This window comes from Eptesicus fuscus, chromosome 19 (genome assembly GCF_027574615.1).
Source record: "Eptesicus fuscus isolate TK198812 chromosome 19, DD_ASM_mEF_20220401, whole genome shotgun sequence".
Taxonomy (NCBI): Eukaryota; Metazoa; Chordata; class Mammalia; order Chiroptera; family Vespertilionidae; genus Eptesicus; species Eptesicus fuscus.
The window spans coordinates 4,783,709-4,805,486 of NC_072491.1; the positions used below are offsets into that span (position 1 = coordinate 4,783,709).

General features: G+C 52.9%; 1 protein-coding gene and 1 long non-coding RNA gene across 5 annotated transcripts in view; one reads left to right on the top strand and one right to left on the bottom strand.

The window, feature by feature from the left end:
• The window catches only part of ADCY8 (adenylate cyclase 8), a 141,830-nt gene extending 122,304 nt beyond the window's left edge, over positions 1-19,526 (top strand). The window contains exons 13-18 of the mRNA XM_008159467.3: positions 562-640; positions 6,837-6,995; positions 10,051-10,197; positions 15,483-15,575; positions 17,091-17,205; positions 19,022-19,526. Of these exons, the coding sequence (XP_008157689.2) occupies positions 562-640; positions 6,837-6,995; positions 10,051-10,197; positions 15,483-15,575; positions 17,091-17,205; positions 19,022-19,506 (1,078 nt within the window). The 3' untranslated portion in view covers positions 19,507-19,526. The remainder of the gene's footprint in view (positions 1-561; positions 641-6,836; positions 6,996-10,050; positions 10,198-15,482; positions 15,576-17,090; positions 17,206-19,021) is intronic.
• The window catches only part of LOC114228973 (uncharacterized), a 331,688-nt gene that overhangs the window by 247,129 nt on the left and 62,781 nt on the right, over positions 1-21,778 (bottom strand). The window contains exon 3 of one of the 4 annotated variants that reach the window (XR_008554600.1): positions 5,537-5,560. The exons of the other annotated variants lie outside the window; for them this stretch is intronic. This is a non-coding gene — a long non-coding RNA (uncharacterized LOC114228973). Of the gene's footprint in view, positions 1-5,536; positions 5,561-21,778 lie in introns of those variants that run through there. 4 annotated transcript variants of the gene reach the window in all.

The following is a 21,778-nucleotide window of genomic DNA, read 5'->3' on the forward strand; positions in this document are numbered from 1 at the left end:
GAAAAAGTGTCCTGCAAATAGGAGAGATTTTTTTCAATATTTTTTGGGATTAGTTTCAGGTGTACCGCACAGTGGTTAGACAATCAGATGCTTGACAAAGTGTTCCCCACCCCCCGAAATTTCCAGTACCCACCTGGCACCACACACGGTTACTCAAGTATTATTGACTCTGTTCCCTAGGCTGTACTTTACATCCCCATGACTATCCTCTTAACTACCCATGTGTACTTCTCAATCCTTTCAGCTTTCACACTCAGTCCCCAGCCCCTCTCCCCTCTGGCAACCACCAGTCTGTCTCTGCATCTGTGAGAGATGACGTCATTATACATGTGAGCGCACTGTCTAAAGGCTTCCCCCCCGCCCCAGGTGTGACCTGAGTGACCTCATGCCCTTGGGGGCCAACGGATTTCTGAATTAGCCTAAGTGGAAACCCCCCCGAGCTGCCTCTAGGAACTAGCGGGTGCTCTTTCTTTTTATCCCGCTCCTTTCTGAGCCTCAGTTTCCTATCACATGTCCCTGAAGTCCCTTCATGGTTGCCATTTGCATTTCTTCTTCCAACAGAGATTTCCTGGGGACCAAGGAGGCGTCGCTGCTGCTGATGGCCATGTTCCTCCTCGCTGTGTTCTACCACGGACAGCAGGTAATCAGACCTTCTGCTCGGCCTGCCTTTGGTTGCCTGGCATCTCCTGCTGCCGTAAAGCTGGCTCTTCTTTGCAGCACATGACTAGTAGCTGCTTGCAGCAAGCTGTGATTCCCAACTAATCAATTTCTAATATAGGCCACTTCATAAAACACGAAGCTGGAGAAGATGGTCAACAATACGGCTTAAGGATAGCTCTTTCAAAGAGACCATTGTCCTTAAACACACACACACACACACACACACACACACACACACACAGAGCTTTGGATTTCTGCTTGAGGGAAACAGATCTCTCCCAGTTCCGTGGCCTGGATGAAACTGTGACTATCAGAGTTATGTATGCAAACCCTTGGCTGCCAGACCAGCTGAGCCGGGGTTCTAATCCCGCCTCTGCCTCTCGGCAGCTGGTGGCCTTGGGCTTGTTGCTTATCTCCCTGAGTCTCAGTTTCCTCATCTCTAACGGTAGGAATACCTAAGCAGGGCATTTGGAAGAATCATCTCTTTATTATTGCGGGCAGTGTTTTGCTCATGGCCTTCCGTAACCATAGGAAGTGCTTCGTCACTGCTGTGTCCTGAGCAGATAAAGCGCCTAGCATGATGATGCCACTTCCCTCGGAGCCTCTCCTCTGCCAGGGTCTGGGGGGCACTGTGCATAGCACTGTCCAGAACCCCATCCCTGGCCCCGAGGGTTCCAGTCTCTCGGAGGAGAGCAGGCCCCAAATAATGCCACAGGGCACGTGCCGAGTGGGGAACAGGCTGTCCAAGGACCTCGAGAGTCAGAGGGGCGAGAAGATGTTCTGCATGGGAGCATCTCACCAGGCTTCACCTGGGTGTCACCTGCTGTCCCCAGAACTTCTCCATGCAAACCGAGACCATGAACGCGGTAATGTCATCCCTGGGGATTCCTACCCGCTGCAGAGCCACTGCCGGCCCACTGCTCCCCTCTGGACTCCTGTCCGTCTTTCTTTGGTCTGTGCAAACTTCCAAAAAAGTAACCAGAAAGAAAAACAAAAAAAAACACAACAGGAAGACATCAGCTAAAGCAGAAATAGAAACAGATCACTGAGAAATCACCATGGAAACGGGGAGGCAACGAACCCTGAGAAGCCAGGGATGAAACAGCCCAAACCTCAAGAACCTAGAGCTGTTTGTAATAAAGGGGGTGGTGAAGTGCAGTCAAGGGTGGTGGGGGGGGGGAACGAGTGACATAAAGCTTGGCGAGCAAGACAAGGGGGAAGGGTTCACAGGTACCGAGCTCCTACGAAGTGCCTAGCACTTCACCTCCACTCCTCACTCCCTCAAGCACCCGCACCCTGCAATGGCAGTGACTGCCAATCCCGCTTCACAGATGAAGGGAGCAAGGCTACTCAGCTCGGAAGCCAGAGAAGCAGACTTCCAGCCCAGCCCCGCCTCCCCAGCCCCCCCTTCCCACTTCTCAGCCGGAGGAGAACCGAGAGGACGGGTGTGCATAGCAACACAATGTTGGGGGGGCGGGGGGGGGTGGGAGGAGTGGTGCAGCCCTGCCGTAAGACTCCGACTTGTTTTTCAGTTTTAGCTGGTTTGATGGTGAAACCATAAGGCCAATGTCAAAGCTAGCCATTCCCCGAATCCCTATATTTCGCTCTCGCGGACTGGGCTGTCGGTGAGACTGGGTCGTGTCTGCCACGTCCCAATGGATTCTGGTTGCGGGGGACCACGCCCGGGGCTGACATGCAAATGGCAACCCACTGGAGGGCTATGGAGACACAGTCAGGCAAGGCAATTCTACGGAGCACCGTACGCACACTCCATCAGCCAGGATTTAAGCCGACAAGTGAGAAATCCGGAGAGAGAGCAAGTTCCAAGCGAGGGGCCTCGCTCCACAACAAGACAGACGTTCCTGTCTCCTCCGCCACCTTAAGGCGTGACCGGGTGCCCTGTCGCAGCCCTTCCTCCGTCCCTTTCTAACACCCCAACATTCCGACTTCATTTATTCCACTCTCCAGGTGTCCTGGGCACGCAGGTAACCTAAGCCCATTCAGAGTGTGTATCAAGTAGGAGTATAGCAGGGCAGCGAGGGCCTGAGTAAGGGACTTGCGATAGTTTACCTTTTTATCTTTAACGTTCCGAAGACTTGGAAATGACATAACCACAGCCCACAACCACAGCAGTTACAGGCCCAGGCGTGGCCAGGGCCAGAGGACATTCAAACCCCAGCTGTGCGGCTTTCAGTCACTGACTCAACTCCGAGTCTGTTTCTCGCCTTTAAATCGGGTGTGATAATAATATATAGGGTTGTTCTAGTACTTAATGAGACTGTACCTATGACATACTTAGCCCTGTACTTTCCACACAGCGCACATGCTCAGAAATCATGAGCTATTCATGGTTTACTTTGGAAGCAAGCCTCTGAGACAAACAGGGAAAGGATTGTTATCCATCTGGTCCCCAGGCAGGGGCAGAGACTCGAGTCACTCGAGGTCACAACGCCAGTAAGGAAAGCCAGACAGAAACAGGCGTGTTCCCGCTCCACCCGCGCGGCGCCTGCCTGGCTGCTGGAAGAGGCTTCCGGCAGAACGACACCGGTTCAGGTGTCACCTATTCATAGCACCTGTCGGCCCCGTTCTTCCGGATCAAGCCTGCCCATTCCTGGGTCTGCTACCTGCTTCCACCGGTTCCCCTTGGTGACCCGGGCCCCCTGTGTTTGGTGACAATGCCCACTGGTGCCTGGTACTCAGCAGCCTCCTGGTGAGAGCACTGTAGTTACACATCTCCAGAGAGACTGGGCGGTCATATAATAACGGAAGAGTTGGAGAATGCCATCTTACACACATGTGACAGCGATATGCCCAGCACTTCCTCCTCCTCCTCCTCCAGGCAGGAGAATGCTCTGAAGGTTGGGCGGGGAGAGCAGGCATCCCACACCTCCCACCTCGTGCCTCATTCCCCTGCAGCCCGGAGGTGTGGGCTTTGCCTCCTGTCTCCACTTAGGGCCGAGGAAGCCACACGTGGGGGCAGGGGTTACTGAGGTCACGTCTCCAGTCGCTCGCTCACTTCTGGGCCTGATGCAGACAGGCACGGGATTGTGGGGCTTGGAGAGAGAGACCCAGTCTCAGGCCCGTATATTCCTAAGTCTGAGTCCCAGCAATGCCACTGGTAGAAAGGGAACCTTGAGAGATTCAAGCTCCCAGATCTGTCCTTTACTAGATAATAGTCATCTATCAGGAGTTAGACAGCAGCTCACTGGTCACGTATATGGAGTGTAGGGGTAAGACCACAGCTTGGAGTCAAACGCCCTGCAAGCTTCGGAGTCTTGCGACACAATCTCAGTAGGTTCTGGGAGTCTCCTTGCTTTCTGTGTGAAAAGGTGTCCCAGGCTTGTACATTTTCTCCCCGAAACTTCAGCCGTGTGCGTTTGGTAGGAATTTGTACTTTGAAACCCAATCTGGACACCGGGATGCTTGTTGCCGGGGGTTCTGTTCTCACTGTCTCTCAGCCTTCACTTCGGTGGGCGGAGCTAGGAAATACACATCCATCTCATGTGCTCACAGGGCCACTCACTGCACAGGCAGGACATGTGCTCTGACTTAACCTCATCTGTCTTATATCTGTACCTCCTTTTTCCCTCCCCCAAAGTCCAGTTCTCAGTGGCACCAACACAGACGCTCATTTGCGTTCTCCTCCGTTCACACGCAATAGTCTAAGTGGTAATACCACACACACTACCAGCTGCAGTAGGATGGTTGTAAACAGTTTTAAGATTATTTTTAAAGGCTTTTTATTGATTTTTAGAGAGAGAGGAAGGCAGAGGGAAGGACAGAGAGAGAAACATCGATGTGAAAGCAAGACATCCATTGGCTGCCTCTTGCACATCCCCTACTAGGGATCGAGCCCACAACTCAGTCATGTGCCCTGACCGGGAACCGAACCCGGGAACTTTCCGGTGCATGGATGAACAACACCCAAACAACTGAGCCACACCGGCCGGGCCTTAATGTTTCTCTAAGCCCTCTTCATCCTCGGAGTGTTTCCCTCTCCGAACGTGTCATCAAATCCTTGTGTTAGGGGACACTCGGAATCACTCCTCTCCGTGTGGTTTTACGTGTGGATTCATTTGCTTAGTTGTGTTTGTTTTCACAGAGTTTTAAAAATCCAGTTAGTTTTATACTTAAGTATTTCCGTGATGCAAAAGTCAAGTTTGTAAAACAACATATAACTTTAAAAATTTGAATTCTATCCCTTTTCCTCCACTTTTTTCCCTCCCTTCTTCATCTCATTGGTAATGATTTTTTTACTTCAATGTTTCAACAAATAAAATTCCTCTCCATATATATATGGAGAGAGAGAGAGAGAGAGAGAGAGAGAGGGGGGTAGATATCTAGATACCTCTCTTCCTGAGACCAATGGTGGCATACTAAACACGCATTTCTCCACCTTGGAGACAGTCCATCAAAGTACAGAGAAATAGTCTTCATTTCTTTTTATAGCTGCACACAATAGTTCATTCAACCAACAAAAGGAACACTTGGGTTGTCTCCAGCTTTTGCTATTACAAATTCTGCTGAATAGATAACCTGCTGCCTCTGTCATTTCACATTGTTGCCATCCACTGAGACTTTCACGTAAGACAAAGAAGTGAGCTGGATTTTTTTAAGCCTTTGAATTCGAGGCACCCAACCATGTATTTAATAGTGTGGTATACTATTCAACAGCCAACGACTTTGAAATAATGACATCCGCCAGGCTGTGGTAAATATGTGAGGTGCTTTAGAAAGCAAGTTGTCCACTAGCCAGCACCAAGGGAAGCTCGGACAAGAGGGAACGAATGGGTCTGAGGACCTACCAGGAGCCACGCGCTTTATCTGTAACTTCCTGTGTAATTCCTCTTCTAATCTTGCGAGGTCACTGGTGGTCCTCCCACTTTCAGAGATGAGGCACCTGGGATGACATCACCAGCCCAGGTCACGGTATTTGAAGTGGGACCAAGACGCTAAGCCATACTTGTCTCACAACTAAACCCATGAATGACCCTTTCATTGTTAGCTCATTGATTTCTTCCTTATTGCCTAGTGAATGGACTTAGCACCACTTAAATGTACACTTAAAAATGGCTAAGATGGGCCGAAACGGGTTTGGCTCAGTGGATAGAGCGTTGGCCTGCAGACTGAAGGGTCCCAGGTTCGATTCCAGTCAAGGGCATGTACCTTGGTTGCGGGCACATCCCCAGTAGGGGGTGTGCAGGAGGCAGCTGATTGATGTTTCTCTCTCATCGATGTTTCTAGCTCTCTATCTCTCTCTCTAAAAAATCAATAAAAAATATATAAAAAATTTTTTTAAAAATGGCTAAGATGGTAAATTAGGTTTATGTACTTTATCACAACTTTTAAATAATTTAAATGTTATAATAAAAATAACATGTGTATACATAGATACATGTGTATGTATATATGCAGGTATGTGTGTGTGTGTGTGTGTGTATGGCTTCTTAGCATACTACCTACCATGTAGTCGGCACTCACAAATGCTCTTTGTACATCAAATGATTTTTCTTATCACATAATGCCTGAAGGATCACTGAGTGAAGTCCATCCGCTACCAGCATTATTCAGACTCTAGGGTTGGGCTCTGGAGTGAAGCCCACTAACTAATGTGTGACTTTGGCCAAGTTACTTCACCATGTTTGCTTTCATTTTCTCATAGGATTGATCATAATGATTCCTATGAGGGCTTTTGTATGAATGAAAGGAGTGAAGACATGTATATTGCTTAGAACAATGCCTGGAATAATAATAAGCACCATCTAAGTGTCAGCTGGCTTGATTACTATAACTTCTCCATTGAATCAGTAAGTACTGATTGAACACCTGCCCTGGGCCAAGCATGTGGCTACATGGTAAGGACGTAATGCTGAGCAGGGAAAGAACCCTGACTTCATAGCACCTGCAAGCCAGTAGAAGACATGGCCATTATCAGATAATCACACAAACGATTAGAGTTACAGGTACCATAATGCCAGGAAGGGAAGGTACACAGCCTTGTGAAATTTGATCATCCTCTGATCTCTTGTGTCAGGCAAAATGCCTCCCCAAATGCCCAGATGTGGCTCTGTTTTGCTCATGAAGGTTCCTGCGAAGCTTTCCCCACCTGCCACACGTGGGCCTGAAGCCTGCCTGCCTGCCTACCTGTTTCCCTCTTCCTCTCCCCTGAACTGCAGCTGGAGTACACAGCCCGCCTGGACTTCCTGTGGCGGGTTCAGGCCAAAGAGGAGATCAACGAGATGAAGGAGCTGAGGGAGCACAATGAGAACATGCTCCGGAACATCCTGCCCAGCCACGTGGCCCGCCACTTCCTGGAGAAGGACCGAGACAACGAGGTGAGCCAGGCTCCTCTGGCCGGTGAGAAGGGGTGGTGGTGGGTGAGGTGAGTTGGACACATGGACCCCAAGCTCTGGGAAAATCCCCCTGTCCTGTGAGCACGTGGCGGTGGAGATCATACCTGCCACTTGGTACCAGGCCCCCGAGACTGCCCAGCACTGTGACCTATACACACCGCCTCCCTCCCAGCCTCGGGTCCCACATCAGTAAGATGGACAGAATAAGATGTCCGTTGCAAGACTGAATTGGAATTGTAAAGTTTTACATATGTGGGAGCACAGATCACCTGCTTGTCAGTGGCTGGCAACGGCAGGTGTGATCAGGGAAACGCTCAGTGGCTGGCTGGCTAGCTGGTTGGTGGGTTGGTTTCTTTGTTTTAATCTGTGATTGGATGCCTGTAGGCATGGAGTAGGCTCTCCAATGTATCCTTCTCTATCCTGCCCCTTCTGTTGCATAAAGACATTTGGGCCTGTGACCCTTGCCTTAGGATGAAGCTGGGTGAGACCTAAGGGTCCCCATCTCATCCAAGCAGCCACAGAATGGCCATGGAAGGAGCTGAGCGAATGAGTAACCCGCTGCTCGAACAGCCAGCTCTTGGTGAACCCGGGCCCTGGACAGTCTCCTGGGTGCAGGTCGAGGCACCACCCACCCTCCTCAATGGATGACGCTCTCTGGAATTAGGCTCAGGCCCGGTTTCCTGAAGGCTCCCTAAGGTCAGGAGCTCTGTGGCAAGAGCTTCGTGACGAAGCCAAGAAAGCAGAGGGAATATTGATGTGGGTCACCCATGACCTCCAGAAGAAGCGGATGAAACACTGAGCCCTCCGAGGCGAACCCAAGGAGAATGGAAAGGAGAACCGCTTTTCCATCAACACAGCAGAGCCGCCGGGACCTGGGGCCAGTGGGGAGGAGCACGAGCACGCTGCCCTCGTCCGGGAAGGATGGCAACCGGCCAGGGATGCTGAGACCCCAGGTCATCAGCTGTTTCCAGGCCAACCCCACTGAGCAAACCCGATGGGAGGTTCAGCCTTCGTCACGTATGAGACATGTTCCAGAAAATGTCTCATCATGCTTACTTGAGGCTTTGTAAATATTTAAAGAGTTGACGCTCGACCTCTCTGAGTCCATTTCCTTCCTCATCCCATCACTGAGGAAATATCACCCTTGCTGAGTGGGTGTGAGAATTAAAACAGGTGTGAACACACAAGGTGCCCGGTGCAGCCAGGTGTGTGGCAGGTTCGGTATAGAAAGGCCACATGATGGACCCGGAAGCCTGGCGCCCTGGGTTCAAAACTGACTCCCCCTCTCGCTCCCTCTGAGACTATGGGCAAGTGACGAACTCTCTGGACCTCCTTTTTCTCACCTACAAAGTAACACTACTTCCCTACTTTGTCCGATGGTTATGACATTTACATCTGTGCATAAAGTGTTTATACGGTGCTTGGCACATTCTAAGAGCACACAGATGGTGAGCTGTAATTATTTTTTGATCAATGTGAGCCACCACTACTTCTGCTCCCTCCCAATCACAACCCCAGCCCCTACCATTCATTCGCTCATTTGCTCAGCAGATGCTTCCTGAGGGCCGACCATGTCTCAGGCGTTGTTCTAGATCCGGGCATTCAGACAGTGAGCAAAGAAGAGAGTCCTTGCTGATATGAAGCATGTGTTTTTATGGGAAAGCAGACCTTAAAATGAATAGCTATACAACCTCGTGCCTGGAGTGATAGTTCTATGAGAACAGAAGCCAAACGAGGGCTACAGTATTGAAAAGGGGTGGCATTGACATTAGGGGGCTTTGGAAGCTGTCTTCAAGGAGGTGACATTTGAGCAGAGACCTGAATGTCATGAGAGGATCCAATAAGACCTACAGGCCTCAGACCTAGTTTCTCCCTGCAGAGGGAGGGCTTGACTTCATAGAAGAAACACAGGACTTGGAATCAGATGGCCCGGGCCAGGAAGGACCAGAGATAGCTCCCTGAGCAAAGAGGAACCAAAGTCTTTCTCTTGGCATGGGGGAGGGGAGGGTGTGGATGCTCAAAACCCTCTCCAGAGCCCAAACATGTACCTCCAGCCAGAGGAGGGTGGCAGTAAGGCAATAATAGCTTTTCTATATTCATTGCTCCCTCCCCAGCCCACAATATTTTTATCTTCTTTGAGCCCCAAATAGCAAGAAACAGATGGCGCACTCAAAGCGGCTGATCAGAGCCGGCTGAATGATGGGCTAGCTCTGACAGTGGAGGCAGGTGGCTGGAGCACTTCCGGGTCCCCTGAAAACCCCCCACCCTTCTCTCTGCTTATTGGGTGGTGGGGGCTGACTTGCCTGGGCTGCATCAATGACCCTGCACACCCTCTGGCACCCAGTTGAGGGTCATTAATCGGGGTGCTGTGTAGACCAGAGGGAGGGGAAGGAGAGTGAGGTCAGGATATATATTCCTTTGGTCCCCTTTCTTGGGGTGAGCTGAAGCTGTCACTGTCCCTCCCCAGAAATTGTCAGCACCTCTCCAACCTCAACTCAGTCCATTCCTCCTGGGCTCCTCTCATGCCTTTGAGGTGGGATGGCAGGGAGGAGAAGACCACCTAAACCAAGAGGAGAGGCCTCAGAAGGAGCCAACGTGCCAACACCTTCATCTTAGACTTCCAGTCTCCAGAATTATGAGTTGATGGCAATAAATAAGAATGTAGACAAATGTATGAGTATTGGCCTGCCAAGAGCCTCAGATTTCTCAGTGAAGTAAGAGATCGTCTACTGAGAGGAACCAAGTGAAGGTGACGTTAAGGAATGTGGTGAGGGTCTGGCCATTGAGGACAACAGAACAGGAGGCTGGGGACAAAGGGATGGGCAGTCAGAACTCTGAGCCCAGCTAAGCTGGAGGCCATGCATTTCAATGGTCCCGGTCCACGTGGTGGTGACACCGTGATTACGGTGCGGACATGGCAGTGTCCTCTCTGGAGGTACTGTGCTCGGGTGCAGGTGCACGCTTGCGCAGGGAGCGTCCTCGCGGAGCCTCGCCTCTGATGACTGTCTCTGCCTCCCCCGTGTGTCCCTCTGTCCAGGAGCTGTATTCTCAATCCTACGATGCCGTCGGGGTGATGTTCGCCTCCATCCCGGGGTTTGCGGACTTTTACTCTCAGACCGAAATGAATAACCAAGGAGTGGAGTGCCTGCGCCTGCTGAATGAGATCATTGCGGACTTCGATGAGGTAAACCGAGGCCTGGGAAACTGACAGTCACAGTGGCCAACGTTGTGGTCACAGCGTTATGTTAGCCATTGAGCCATGACCATTACAGACTTCCAGGCTGCATCATAAACACAGACGTGTCATCTGATCTAATCATCACAGTTACCAGGAGATAAATGCTCCTGTTTCTCACTGTGGGAGGGGGAGGGGGGACAAGAACACAAGCCTCAGAGGCGAGGTCATCTGACCCAGGGTCACTCAGCTAGCAAATGGCAAAGCCAAGGCTGCTCAGGCACTAGCGTCACAGAGACTGGGCACCGATGGGGACCTGTCTCCATCTGCTCAGAGTGCCAGACCTGAACACCGATGAGCACTCTAGACAGGACTGTCTGTCCAGCCTCCGTGAGTGTGAAGAACACCTAACGCGGGGGAGCGGAGGGGGGCTGGTGCTGCACTTGATTCACAGTCACGGCCTTGGGCAAGATTGGGCCTTCTCCTTCCCACCCCCGGGAGCCCGGGAGGGTAAGTGGTACCATGGAGTCGTTTCCCACTGAGGCAAGGGGGCCAGGTTTTGTGCCTCGGCCCTGGTCAGCCACTGGCTGTGGGCTGCCCCATGGGGTGCATGATACCCTACCAGCGTTTCCAGCCAGGGGGCTTCGTCAGCCTGGGCAAGTCTCCAAAAAAGCAGACAGCCCTTAGGGCATTCTGCAGGGTGGGCCCCCTAAAGCGGGTCTGGGTGGGGCACCAACAGCACCTCCTACTCAGTGGTAGGCAAACCGTGGCTCTCGAGCCACATGCAGCTCACGAGCCGCAGTTTGCCGCTCTGTTGACTAATGAGTTTGCCGACCGCTGTCATATACTACCCTTTACCTCTTTGCACACAATATGCCACAATTTCCTAATCCTCACAGCTTCCAACTACACGGTAACATTTAGTCTAGTCCAGTGGTCGGCAAACCGCTGTCCTACATGACCTGGACAAGGTCCTCCTATCCCCACATTCCATCTGCCTCCTGAGTCCCGTGGATCCCTTCTTCCTATTCTTGCTCTGAGCCATCTCCTAACCGCTGTCCCTCCTGCATCTCACCATCGGCAATGACCAAAGGCAGAATTCTGTCATATCCCTGTGAAACCCAAAACCTTTCAGTGGCTCCCCTTTGCCAGCTCCTCGGGTCACCTGAGGCTTTACACCTATTGTCCCTGTGCCCTCTCCAGCCTTACCTGCCACTACATGCCACCCGTCCAGCACCGTCTGGCTACCTACAAGCCATCGAGCCCACCTAGCTGTTCCACACACAGCTCTTTCTGCCCAGAGGTTATTCCCTCCTCACCACACCTTCCTCCTTCCCTAGACTTCATGGCCAGAGGAAATCCTAATAGTCATTTAACAGTCAATTCAACCCCCACCCTACTTGTGACGCCTCTTCGAATCCCCCCTAGCCAGGTAAATATTGTCGCTCCTTTTCCAATGAAAAACTTACACTCAAAAAACCTTCCACCATGGAGCCTGAAGTCCTCAGTGTACAGGTCTTCCTCCCCCACTAGCCACTTAGTTCTGGGCAGACACCCATTCCATTAAATCTCTACAGGCGTTTATCACACATTGCCATTTTCAATATTCCACACCAAACCCACAGGATAGGAATTGCTAGCCTTCATTTTAACTTATTTTTATTGATTTTACAGAGGAACGGAGAGGGAGATAGATAGAAACATCAATGATGAGAGAGAATCATCAATAGGCTGCCTCCTGCATCTCCCCCCCCCCTTACTGGGAATCGAGCCCGCAACCCGGGCATGTGCCCTGACTGGGAATAGAACAGTGACCTCCTGGTGCATGGGCTGATGCTCAACCACTGAGCCACACCAGCAAGGCTAGCCTTCATTTTAAACATATAAGAAAAACTGAGCCTCGGAAGCACCAAGAGTGTCCAGGTCACACACCATTAACATGGTACTGCCCGGATGGGCACCCAGGTTCTCCATACTGTTTTGGTGTTCAATCGTTGTGTTGCACTGTTTCCCACTTAAGGGGCATTTCATGGTTCTGGTTTTGCGACCATAAACTCAATGATGGCCATTTCGGATGTCCTAAGGGTGGGGGTGGGGGTCAATATAAGTGACACAATCACTTCCTGCCCTCCGGGGCTTCACAGTCCACGGAGAGACAGGGTGGCCAAGAGCAGTCTTTGCACAAGGAGTCAGTGGTAAGTGTACGGAACAGGGACCTCGAGATGCGGGGAGGTGGAGGGCGACTCCATGGTAACAGCACCCTGATTCCCATCCTTCATGCCAGGCAGATAGAAAGTACACTCTCCTGGATCCCAGGGCATCCCCAGGGCTAGCACGGTGCCCAGGACATAAGACATGCTCGTAACGGATGCGCTATTAACTAATTACATAATGGGAATCAGAAAGCAGCTGGCTAATAGGAAGGTGGTGAAGGACTAGTACCGCCCAAAACATACTCTCCAGTAAAAAAATAAAAATAGCTCCATTAACAATCAATCATCTGACTGAAGGTTGAGACTTTAGGCACTGTTTTATTTTCAACTCCACAGCAACCCATCTCCTGAAAGGGCTCACTAGCATGTTTTTAAATTGAAAAATATAAATTTGAACTAAATGCGCATCTCTGTTCCCTGAATTGTAAACACCCTGCAGTCTTCCCAAAAACTGAGACAGAGGACAGCGCCCCTAGTGGTAGAGACGGGTGTTCGTTTGCAGAGGGAAGCTGGTGAGACTAAGGCAGGGGATTGGTCCAGGAGGCTGTCATCTTTAGAACAGGGACTTTGGAGCGGGGAGGGCGGGAGGGGAGGAAGTAGAAGAGAAAGGGCAGAGAAAGAGGAAGAGGGGAGAGAAGGTTGTCGATGAGGAAGAAGACATTTCCTGGCTTGCCAGCCCCAAGCGCTGTGCACTCTCCTTGGGTGACCCAGACGTGCCTTGTTTCTTTGGGTCAAGAGCGGCCCTCCAGGTTCTGCCCTAGCTGAGCCCGATGCCCGCCCCACCCCGCCCCACCCCGCCCGGGGGCTCACTGCTCCTCTCGCTGAGCCGTGGCCATAGGAACTTGAGAGCAGGCCAGTTCCTTCCGGGCTCAGGGGAAAGCGGGCCTTGCACGGAGCATGGCAGTGCCCGTCCCTCGCCCACAGCCCCTGGCGGCCAAGACTCAGGAGCCCCCTTGCTTCTCCCTGCACCACGCAGATGAGTGAATTAATAGAGAGACGATTAGGAACCCATTATGCCCGCAGATGCTCTTAGCTGTACAGTAGATAAGTGTGTTGCGTGGATATTGGATGAAATAATGAAGACTCTTGCTGCCTCCTAACCGACTTCAGAGGGGGAGGCAGCTTTGCCTGGGCCTGAATCTGGCCCCCAGCCAAGCAGTTCTGAAGAGAAGAGAGGAGGGGGGAGTCCCCCGTCCAAACCCCCGCAGGAGGCAGGGGAGGGAGGTGGGCAGCCCAGGGCAAGCCGAGACCTCTGGGCTGCAGTATCAACAGCTGGAGGAAGGGCTGCTCAGAGGCCAAAGCTGCTTGGCGGTGTCTGAGGGCACCTGTCAGTCATGGCCTCGGGGTGAGGACAGGCAGGCTGCCCGGGCACACTTGGCAGGCGCTCAGCCAGGGCAAAGCTCCGAGCAGAGGCTTCTCTTTAGCTCAAGACACAAAAGTAATGAACAAAGGCCGCCTCATCTGTGAACCAAGTTGCACACGCGTATACACACACACACACACACACACACACACACACACACTAAAGCAAATCACAAAGGCACCTGCCTGTGTTTTCCATGTTCCCCACAACAGTTTCTCTGGAGCTGGAATTTTCCAAGTTTCTCAGCTCCGGCTTAATTTTTGAGAGGATACCTGTAGCAACATGGTCTGTAGACACCCCACCGCATCCTCTCCACCTGGCAGGAGCCCCTGAGGATATTACAATCTTAAAGGGAGGCAAAGAGTTGGGGAACCAGGAGTTACATCAAAGAGCTGCCGACAAGAGGAAGCAAGAGGCCAGAGTTTACACTTGGGGACGGGAGGTGTTTTGAACTTGGCTCCTGGGCTAGGGCCAGCCGCATGGATGGGTGGCCTGGGCAGTGGAGGCAGTGGGACAGACGAAGTTGGGGATCTCTGAAGGCGGAGCCACGGCGCTCCTGACAGATTAGTGTGGGTTGTGAGGTCTTATCCAGAACATCTGGGAAAATGGCAGACAGATACAGAAGACCGGGGGCGTGGCTTCGGGAATGGCCAATGAGAGATGCCTGTTAGACCTGTAACTGGGGAGTCGCTTAGCAAATGGGTATAAGAGTCTGAAGGTCAAGGAGGGACGCATACATCTGGAGTCTTCAGGAGAGAGACTGTTGAAGCCATGAGACAGGAGATGGCACGGGGGAGAGCCCATCGGCAGGACTTGACCTGGGAGACTGCACCTCCCTCTTGGGACCCCTTTTTCCTCTCTCGTCTTCTGCCGACTCATGTCTTTATTTTCACTGCACTGTCAACTCTCCACCAGTCTCCTCTGTCAGTTCCTTCTCGTCTTCCTTGTCTTACAATGTAGGTGGCCCCCGGGATGGGATGTTGTGTTCAGTTTGGATGGGGTGGTGAGCAAGACCCCAGTGGGATGACATTTGAGGAAAGACTTGAAGAAGGTGAGGGCAGAGCAGTCTTCCTTGGGGGGAGAGGGAGACTGTCCCATCAGGGGGACAGCAAAGCAAAGGTCCTGAGGCAGGAGCAGGCCTGGCTCATTGGGATCAGGAAGGACGCTGGTGCGGCTGGAGCAAAGTGAGCGAGGAGACCAGGCCTGGGAGGACCGAAGGTCTCAGGGAAGACTCACTTGGACCCTGAGTGGAAGGGGAAGCCGCAGGAGGGCTCTGCACATTGGAATGGGATGTCTCTGGTGTCCATGCTGGGCATGTGGGGTAAGGGCAGGAGCTGGTCAGTTATGGTGATACAGAAACAAGGTATACGCTACCAAGGGCTTAGACCGGGGAGCTGGCAGAGAAGGGTTCCAAACACATGTTGAAAATAGGGCCAAAGGATGTGTTGATGGATTGCGGGTTTTTGTGATTTCTTCTTCAAATTAATACGGTAGCTTGGTCTATTGTGAAGATTCATAGCAACAGATTTATCCTTGAGTATCTGGCCACGCCCATCCTGGCGTCTGGCACTTAGCAGGTGCCCAATAAATATACGTTGGCTCTCTGAATGAGCCGGTCGGAGGGCATCTTCCGTGTGAGCCGGGGGGCTGTTCTCAGGACCCCCGGGCTGCCGGGGGGACGCACGGCAGGACTAACACCGTTGCCTGGTCTGTTGCAGCTGCTCGGCGAAGACCGGTTTCAAGACATTGAAAAGATCAAGACCATTGGCAGCACCTACATGGCTGTCTCGGGCCTGTCTCCCGAAAAGCAGGTAAGGGAACTCTTTGGACTCAGCCACAACCTCTGGCAGGGGCGTCCCTGTTGTCACACTGCCGCCACCAGGAGGCCGGGGAGGGGGAGGGAGAACATCCGACGAACCGGATACGGTGGTTGTGTGGCGCATCTTGCTCTTGAGCTAAGCAGAGCCCCCTGGATGGAGCGATGCCTCTTCATGACCGAGAACCCTCTTGGCTTCCTTCTGAACCTCTCTGTCCAGGTGACGAACAAAATCAGGGCCAGAAGTTCCGCGATGATGATTTAGTTGTGGGTGCTGCTAACCCCCTGATCCTAGCCTGTTGTGTTTGTTGTTGTTGTTGTTGTTGTTGTTCTTGCTTTGGTTTTCTCCTCCAAACTCAGGACCAAAAGTAGCATGTAATAATAATAACAACAAGAAGAACAATAGCTCCTGCTCTTTTGAGTGTGGCCTGTGTGCCAGGCACTCATGTTAAGCGGGAACACCGACATCCACCTGTCGGGGTGAGTGGATGAATCACCCGAGATAATGTCATGCTCCCACGCGAGGCCTTGCCCCTGGCAGGTCCTCAGTCAGTGTCACCTGGACATGAGTCTGAGTTACTCCAGAGAAGGAATCCTCATCCCTTCTCTCATCCTGCCTTTGCTTTCTTTCCAACTAAACACCTAGAACTATTCCAAGGGTAACTGTCTGGCAAGAAAACCATGCTAGCAACTGGTCCCTGTGCCTGGCCCTCCAGAGCAGGTCCCTGGGAGAGCCTACGGCCAGGTCTGGCCAGCCAGCTGTGCTTGCAGATCAGATGCCACTGAACACAGCCACACTCGCTGCTTGTACTTTGTCCACGGCTACTTTCAAACTACAACGGCAGAGCCGAGTAGTTGCACCAAAATTGTGGTCTATGAAGCCTGAAATCTGTGCTGCCTGGCCCTCTCTGAACCCATTTGCCAGCCTCGGCTGCATCAGAGCACAGAGCTCAATGCCACCCACTCCCTGTGAGGTAGGCAGGGCCTGGGTGCTCAGCGCATTTTATAGATGACAGAACTGAGGCTCAGAGAGGCTCAGAGGCTATGGAGTTCGGTGAGTGAAGCACCTCAAAGGAAACAGACACGGTTCCTAGAGTGGAAATACTACACATATGTACATAGGAGCATGTGTATACACATACATGTATATACACACCCCAACACTACACATAATGTACCTACACACACACATATACACACATGCATACACGCACACCCCCAACACTACACATAATGTACACACACACCAGTGAGCATGGACAGGAACTCGGCCCACCAGCCTGAATAGACAGGGTAGGTCTGGGGAAGAATTACGAGGATCCACGCCTGTTTTACTCTCTCATGCAAACCCCCGGTGGTCCCATGTTTGCGGACATGGAGGGCCTGAATGTGCGGGGAGCCGCACACCCGGTACTTCCTCTAAGGACGTGGGGTGGGGTCAGGACGCAGGGCAGGCCCCTCGCCCGATGCTCACGCTGGCTGGAGAATGAGTGCCTCTCCCGCTCCCCAGCAATGTGAAGACAAGTGGGGACACCTGTGCGCCCTGGCCGACTTCTCGCTGGCCCTGACGGAGAGCATCCAGGAGATCAACAAGCACTCGTTCAACAACTTCGAGCTCCGGATTGGTGAGTAGCTGCAGTGAGTGGCAACTGGGGACCCCGGGCTGCCTGGCCTTGCGGCATCAGGCCCTCCCAGGCCTGGGCATCGAGCCAGGGACGCTCTTTCCTGCAAAACGCAGCAGGCTCGGTATGACCTTGCCGAGGACGGGGACAGGGCCGGCTCAGGCTTCTCTGGCTGCCTCTCCCCGAAGATGCCGGAGGCCAGGCCTGGACACTGGCCTGGGTGCAGACATACAGAGAGACACTTGACCGCGGCAACCTCTCTCCCACCTCCTGCCCGGCATCCCTCCCACGTGGGCCTGGCTCAGAGAGGCAGCTGACTCACCAGTCAATTCATTCTGACTTCTGTCCCCCGAGCGGGCAGGCACTGTACTGGTCCTTCCAGAGAATGCCTTCAGGCAGAAGCAGGAGCCTGCTCCTGAGGGGGTCAGGCAGGACAGGCAGAGAGCAGAGCCTCAGGGCACTTCACGTGGCTGCACAGTTCACTCTTCCTGTGATTTAGCGACAACGCAGCGACAGTCACGCAATGTGAACAGTCACCCTTTATCGTGTGTATCCCATGCCAGTTTCTTCAGCGTCTCTGCTGAGCCGTGAGGGCCTCCTGAAGCGCCAGGAAGCCCCGGCTCTGGTCTGCATTCCCATTTCACAGACGCATAAACTCAGCCCGAAAAGGGGGGACTGACGATCACACGGCCCAGATGTCGCCCCGGCAGCACCTCCTGGGTGCCGCGAGACCAGCGACACTCTGGCTGCCAGGATGCGATCGAAAGCCATCGTCGCTGCAGCCCTGGTGTTAGATCCCTTGGCTGCTGCGCCATTTTACCAAATACCAAGCTCCCTTCGCAGCTTTCCAGCAAAAAAAGGTCAAGAAATACCAATGTCTGACTTGTCTGATCTAAGGAACGCCACGTGCCTTTGTTCATTGCACTGAAAGGAATTACGCTTTATGTTTTTGATCTATGGACGGCGTATCCGGGGCTTGTTCCAACATCTCCCATGGACTTTGCGTGTCCTTTCTGAAGTCACAGAATCAGAGCGAGAAAGCAAAGGGGAACTCTAGGCCTGAGCGAAAGGGTCTTCTGCATAAATTCGGGACACATCTCTGGGGTCAGGGCCAACCCGGTGTGGTACAGGGTGCCGCTGGCATAGTTCGGGGTCAGAAAGCTATTTCCCCAATGGGATTGAGTTGTGGGTCCACTGTGACCAGCTCAGTAAGTTCAGGTGAGTCATTGCAATGCCGAGTGTCAGTAAGCCTGGCGCCCCACAGACTGAGCTAGGTCAGCGTCCGTGGGAGAACATGAATCCTTTTCTCTCGAGCACCCACTGGCTGCCAGGTACTGTGCCAATGGCTTTGCTTATATCATCTCATTTCATCTTCCTTTTATTATTTCCACTTGACAGATAATAAAAAAGTGAGGTCCAGCCTGGCCAGTGCAGCTCAGTGATTGAGCATCGACCTATGAACCAGGAGGTCACGGTTCCATTCCCGCTCAGGGCACATGCCTGGGTTGCAGGCTTGATCCCCAGTGGGGGGCGTGCAGGAGGCAGCCAATCAATGATTCTCTCTCATCATGGATGCTTCTTATCTCTCTCTCCCTCTCCCTTCCTCTCTGAAGTCAATAAAAATACATATTTTTTTAAGCAGATCCAAATCGGTTAAGTAAGCGACGAAGGTCACATGTCTGATGAGGGACAGAATTGGGACCCTGGAATCTACCCGCAGAAATCACACCCTTCGTGATCGCTACCCCAGGCGGGTGTGGCCACCTCGTGGCCTTACGTCCCTCTTCTCTCATCTCCTGCTCCTCTGGTTCCCCCGCAGGCATCAGCCACGGCTCGGTGGTCGCCGGCGTCATCGGCGCCAAGAAGCCGCAGTACGACATCTGGGGTAAAACCGTGAACCTGGCCAGCCGCATGGACAGCACGGGGGTCAGCGGCAGGATCCAGGTCCCGGAGGAGACGTTCCTCATCCTGAAGGACCAGGGCTTCGCCTTCGACTACCGCGGGGAGATCTACGTGAAGGGCATCAGCGAGCAGGAGGGGAAGATCAAGACGTACTTCCTCCTGGGCAGGGTCCAGCCCAACCCGTTCATCCTGCCCCCGAGGAGGCTGCCGGGCCAGTACTCGCTGGCCGCCGTGGTCCTGGGCCTCGTCCAGTCCCTCAACAGGCAGCGGCAGAAGCAGCTCCTCAACGAGAACAACAGCTCGGGCATCAAGGGCCACTACGCCCGGCGGACTCTGCTGACGCCCGGCGGCCCGGAGCCCGGCGCCCAGGCCGAGGGCCCCGACAAGTCCGACTTGCCATAAAAGCGTTTCCTTTGTGTTCCTTTTTTTTGTATTTCTTTTATATATAAAATAAATATACTAATAAAAATGTTTAATTTTTTTTAGAACAAGGATGGTCTCGTTGGTCTTTGAAGGCACTGGGTGGAAGACACGATTTGAGTTGCTCTTCGGCCACCAACGTGGACGGGTCATCCCTCCTGTAGGTTCACGGAGAAGCAAAAATAAGGCCTAGTTCCTGACCCTGAGCGGCTGGCTCACAGCTGGTGTGAGAGCAGGACGTGTAAACAGACTTGACCGGATGGGATAATAAATAACAGCCAGCAGGGGGCGCCCGCTGGACTTGGTGCTGTTCCCAGGGCCACAGTAGCTACTGCAGACCCAGGTCTTAGGCTGCCTCCTGGGTGCTGGGGGAGGGGGCGCTGGGCACTCCCTTCCGTCCCTGGCGTTTTAATTCCAGGCCCCAGGCGCTCCTTGCACTGGCTCCCGGGCACACCAGCATTTCCAGGAGAGAGTGTAGCTCTCGATTAGGTGTGAGCTCCAAACAAAGGAACTGATATTTTACTGAGGAGTCACCAGGGGGCAGGGGCCTGCAGAACAGCCTGGGCCTGTTTGAGCCATTAACTGCAGATCGGCTGCTCCTCCGGCCACCACCTGCCCCCGCCACCCCATCTTCTGAGTGAGCTTTCAAAGCGGGTTGAGGGACTCTGTGCGCTTGTCTTTTAACCTTTTAGAAACGGACAGCGTGACTCCAGTGCCATCAGTTTCTGTGTGGAAATTCAAACACGGTCTTTTCCTAACACACGACCCCCATTTGGATAGAATCCGAACAAGAATGTAATAAGAACCAACACTTTCAGCCCTAGCTGGTTTGGCTCAGTGGATAGAGCACTGGCCTGCGGACTGAAGGGTCCCGGATTCGATTCCAGTCAAGGGCACAGACCTGGGCTGCAGGCTCAATCCCTAGTAGGGGGTGTGCAGGAGGCGGCCAAGCAATGATTCTCTCTCATCACTGATGTTTCTCTCTCTCCCTCTCCCTTCCTAAAATCAATAAAAATACTTTAAAAAAAGAACCAATACTTTCAGATTTAGGGTTTCGAAGTCCATTTCCGACCATGATCTCAGCTGAGCCTCACGACAACTCTCAGGGACAGAGAGGATTATCCCAATTTTCCAGCAAACGGAGGCTCACAAAATTAATAAAAATAACTGTTTGAAAAACTCCATCTAAAAAGAGAGCACTAAAGCTAGGAAGAGGTTAAAGATCACATGTGGTCCCAGGTCTTGATTCTGTATATAGAGCGCAGGCCCAGACAGGCCGAGACTCACCAACCAAAGCAGGACCAGAGCCAGGCACACAGGACCCGGTGCCTCTGCTGTGCCCTTCGCGGCCTCTGTACGGGCTCTGACCTCCTTCCTCTGCTCACTGCACAAGGGGCACCCGGCACCCGGGGCTCCCCGAGTCCTCCCTGTCCCATAGTGAGCTTGGCTGGAAGCCCCATGACATCGGCCAACCCCGGTCCCTCGTCAGACCCCTGCTCTGGACCAATGCAAACTCAGCCTCTTCTCAGTTCACAAACACAGACACACACCCCTCCCACACCCACACACACACACACACAATCTGTACGGAGCATCCGTGCATGCAACAGGCTTTACCAACATTCTAGAAAGAGGAGATGGAGGAGCGGTTGACCTGGAAATAACAAAATACCTTCAGATTGAATGTTAGGTATCTCCCCCTTAAAGGGCCATCCCACCATCCTCCCAAGTGCACACCCATCATCCCCAACCTCACACCATCACCCACATGTTCCACCCGGTCCCTCCTCTGCCCTTCCCTCTCCCTCTCAAGAGCAAAATCGAACTCCTCGCATGTTCTCATGCCAAGGAGCATAAACTCTTCTTTATTCGTCCAGCAAGCAATCACCGGGCACCTCGTCCACTCCACTGCAACCTCCCGAATGCCAGAGCCGTGCTGTGTGCTTGCGGCCAGTTAGGAAAGCTCTCAGATACGCGGACGTTTAAGCCAAACCTGCAGGGAGGGAGGGACGGAGGGAGGGAGTCAGCAGACACGGTACCGAAGGGCCTGCAGACAGGAGAGCGGCAGGAGCAAAGGCCCTGTGGTCAGCCCTGAGTGGCCGGGCCCTGGAGTGTAATGAGGAGATGGGTTGGGGGGGGGGGTGTGAGATGAGCTTAGAGGCGGCCAAGAGCCAGCCCGAGGAAGCATTTTGTGTTTTCGTTTGTTTGCTTGAGCTCCAGCCACCGTCTCACCTTCAACACCAAGGTCTCAACA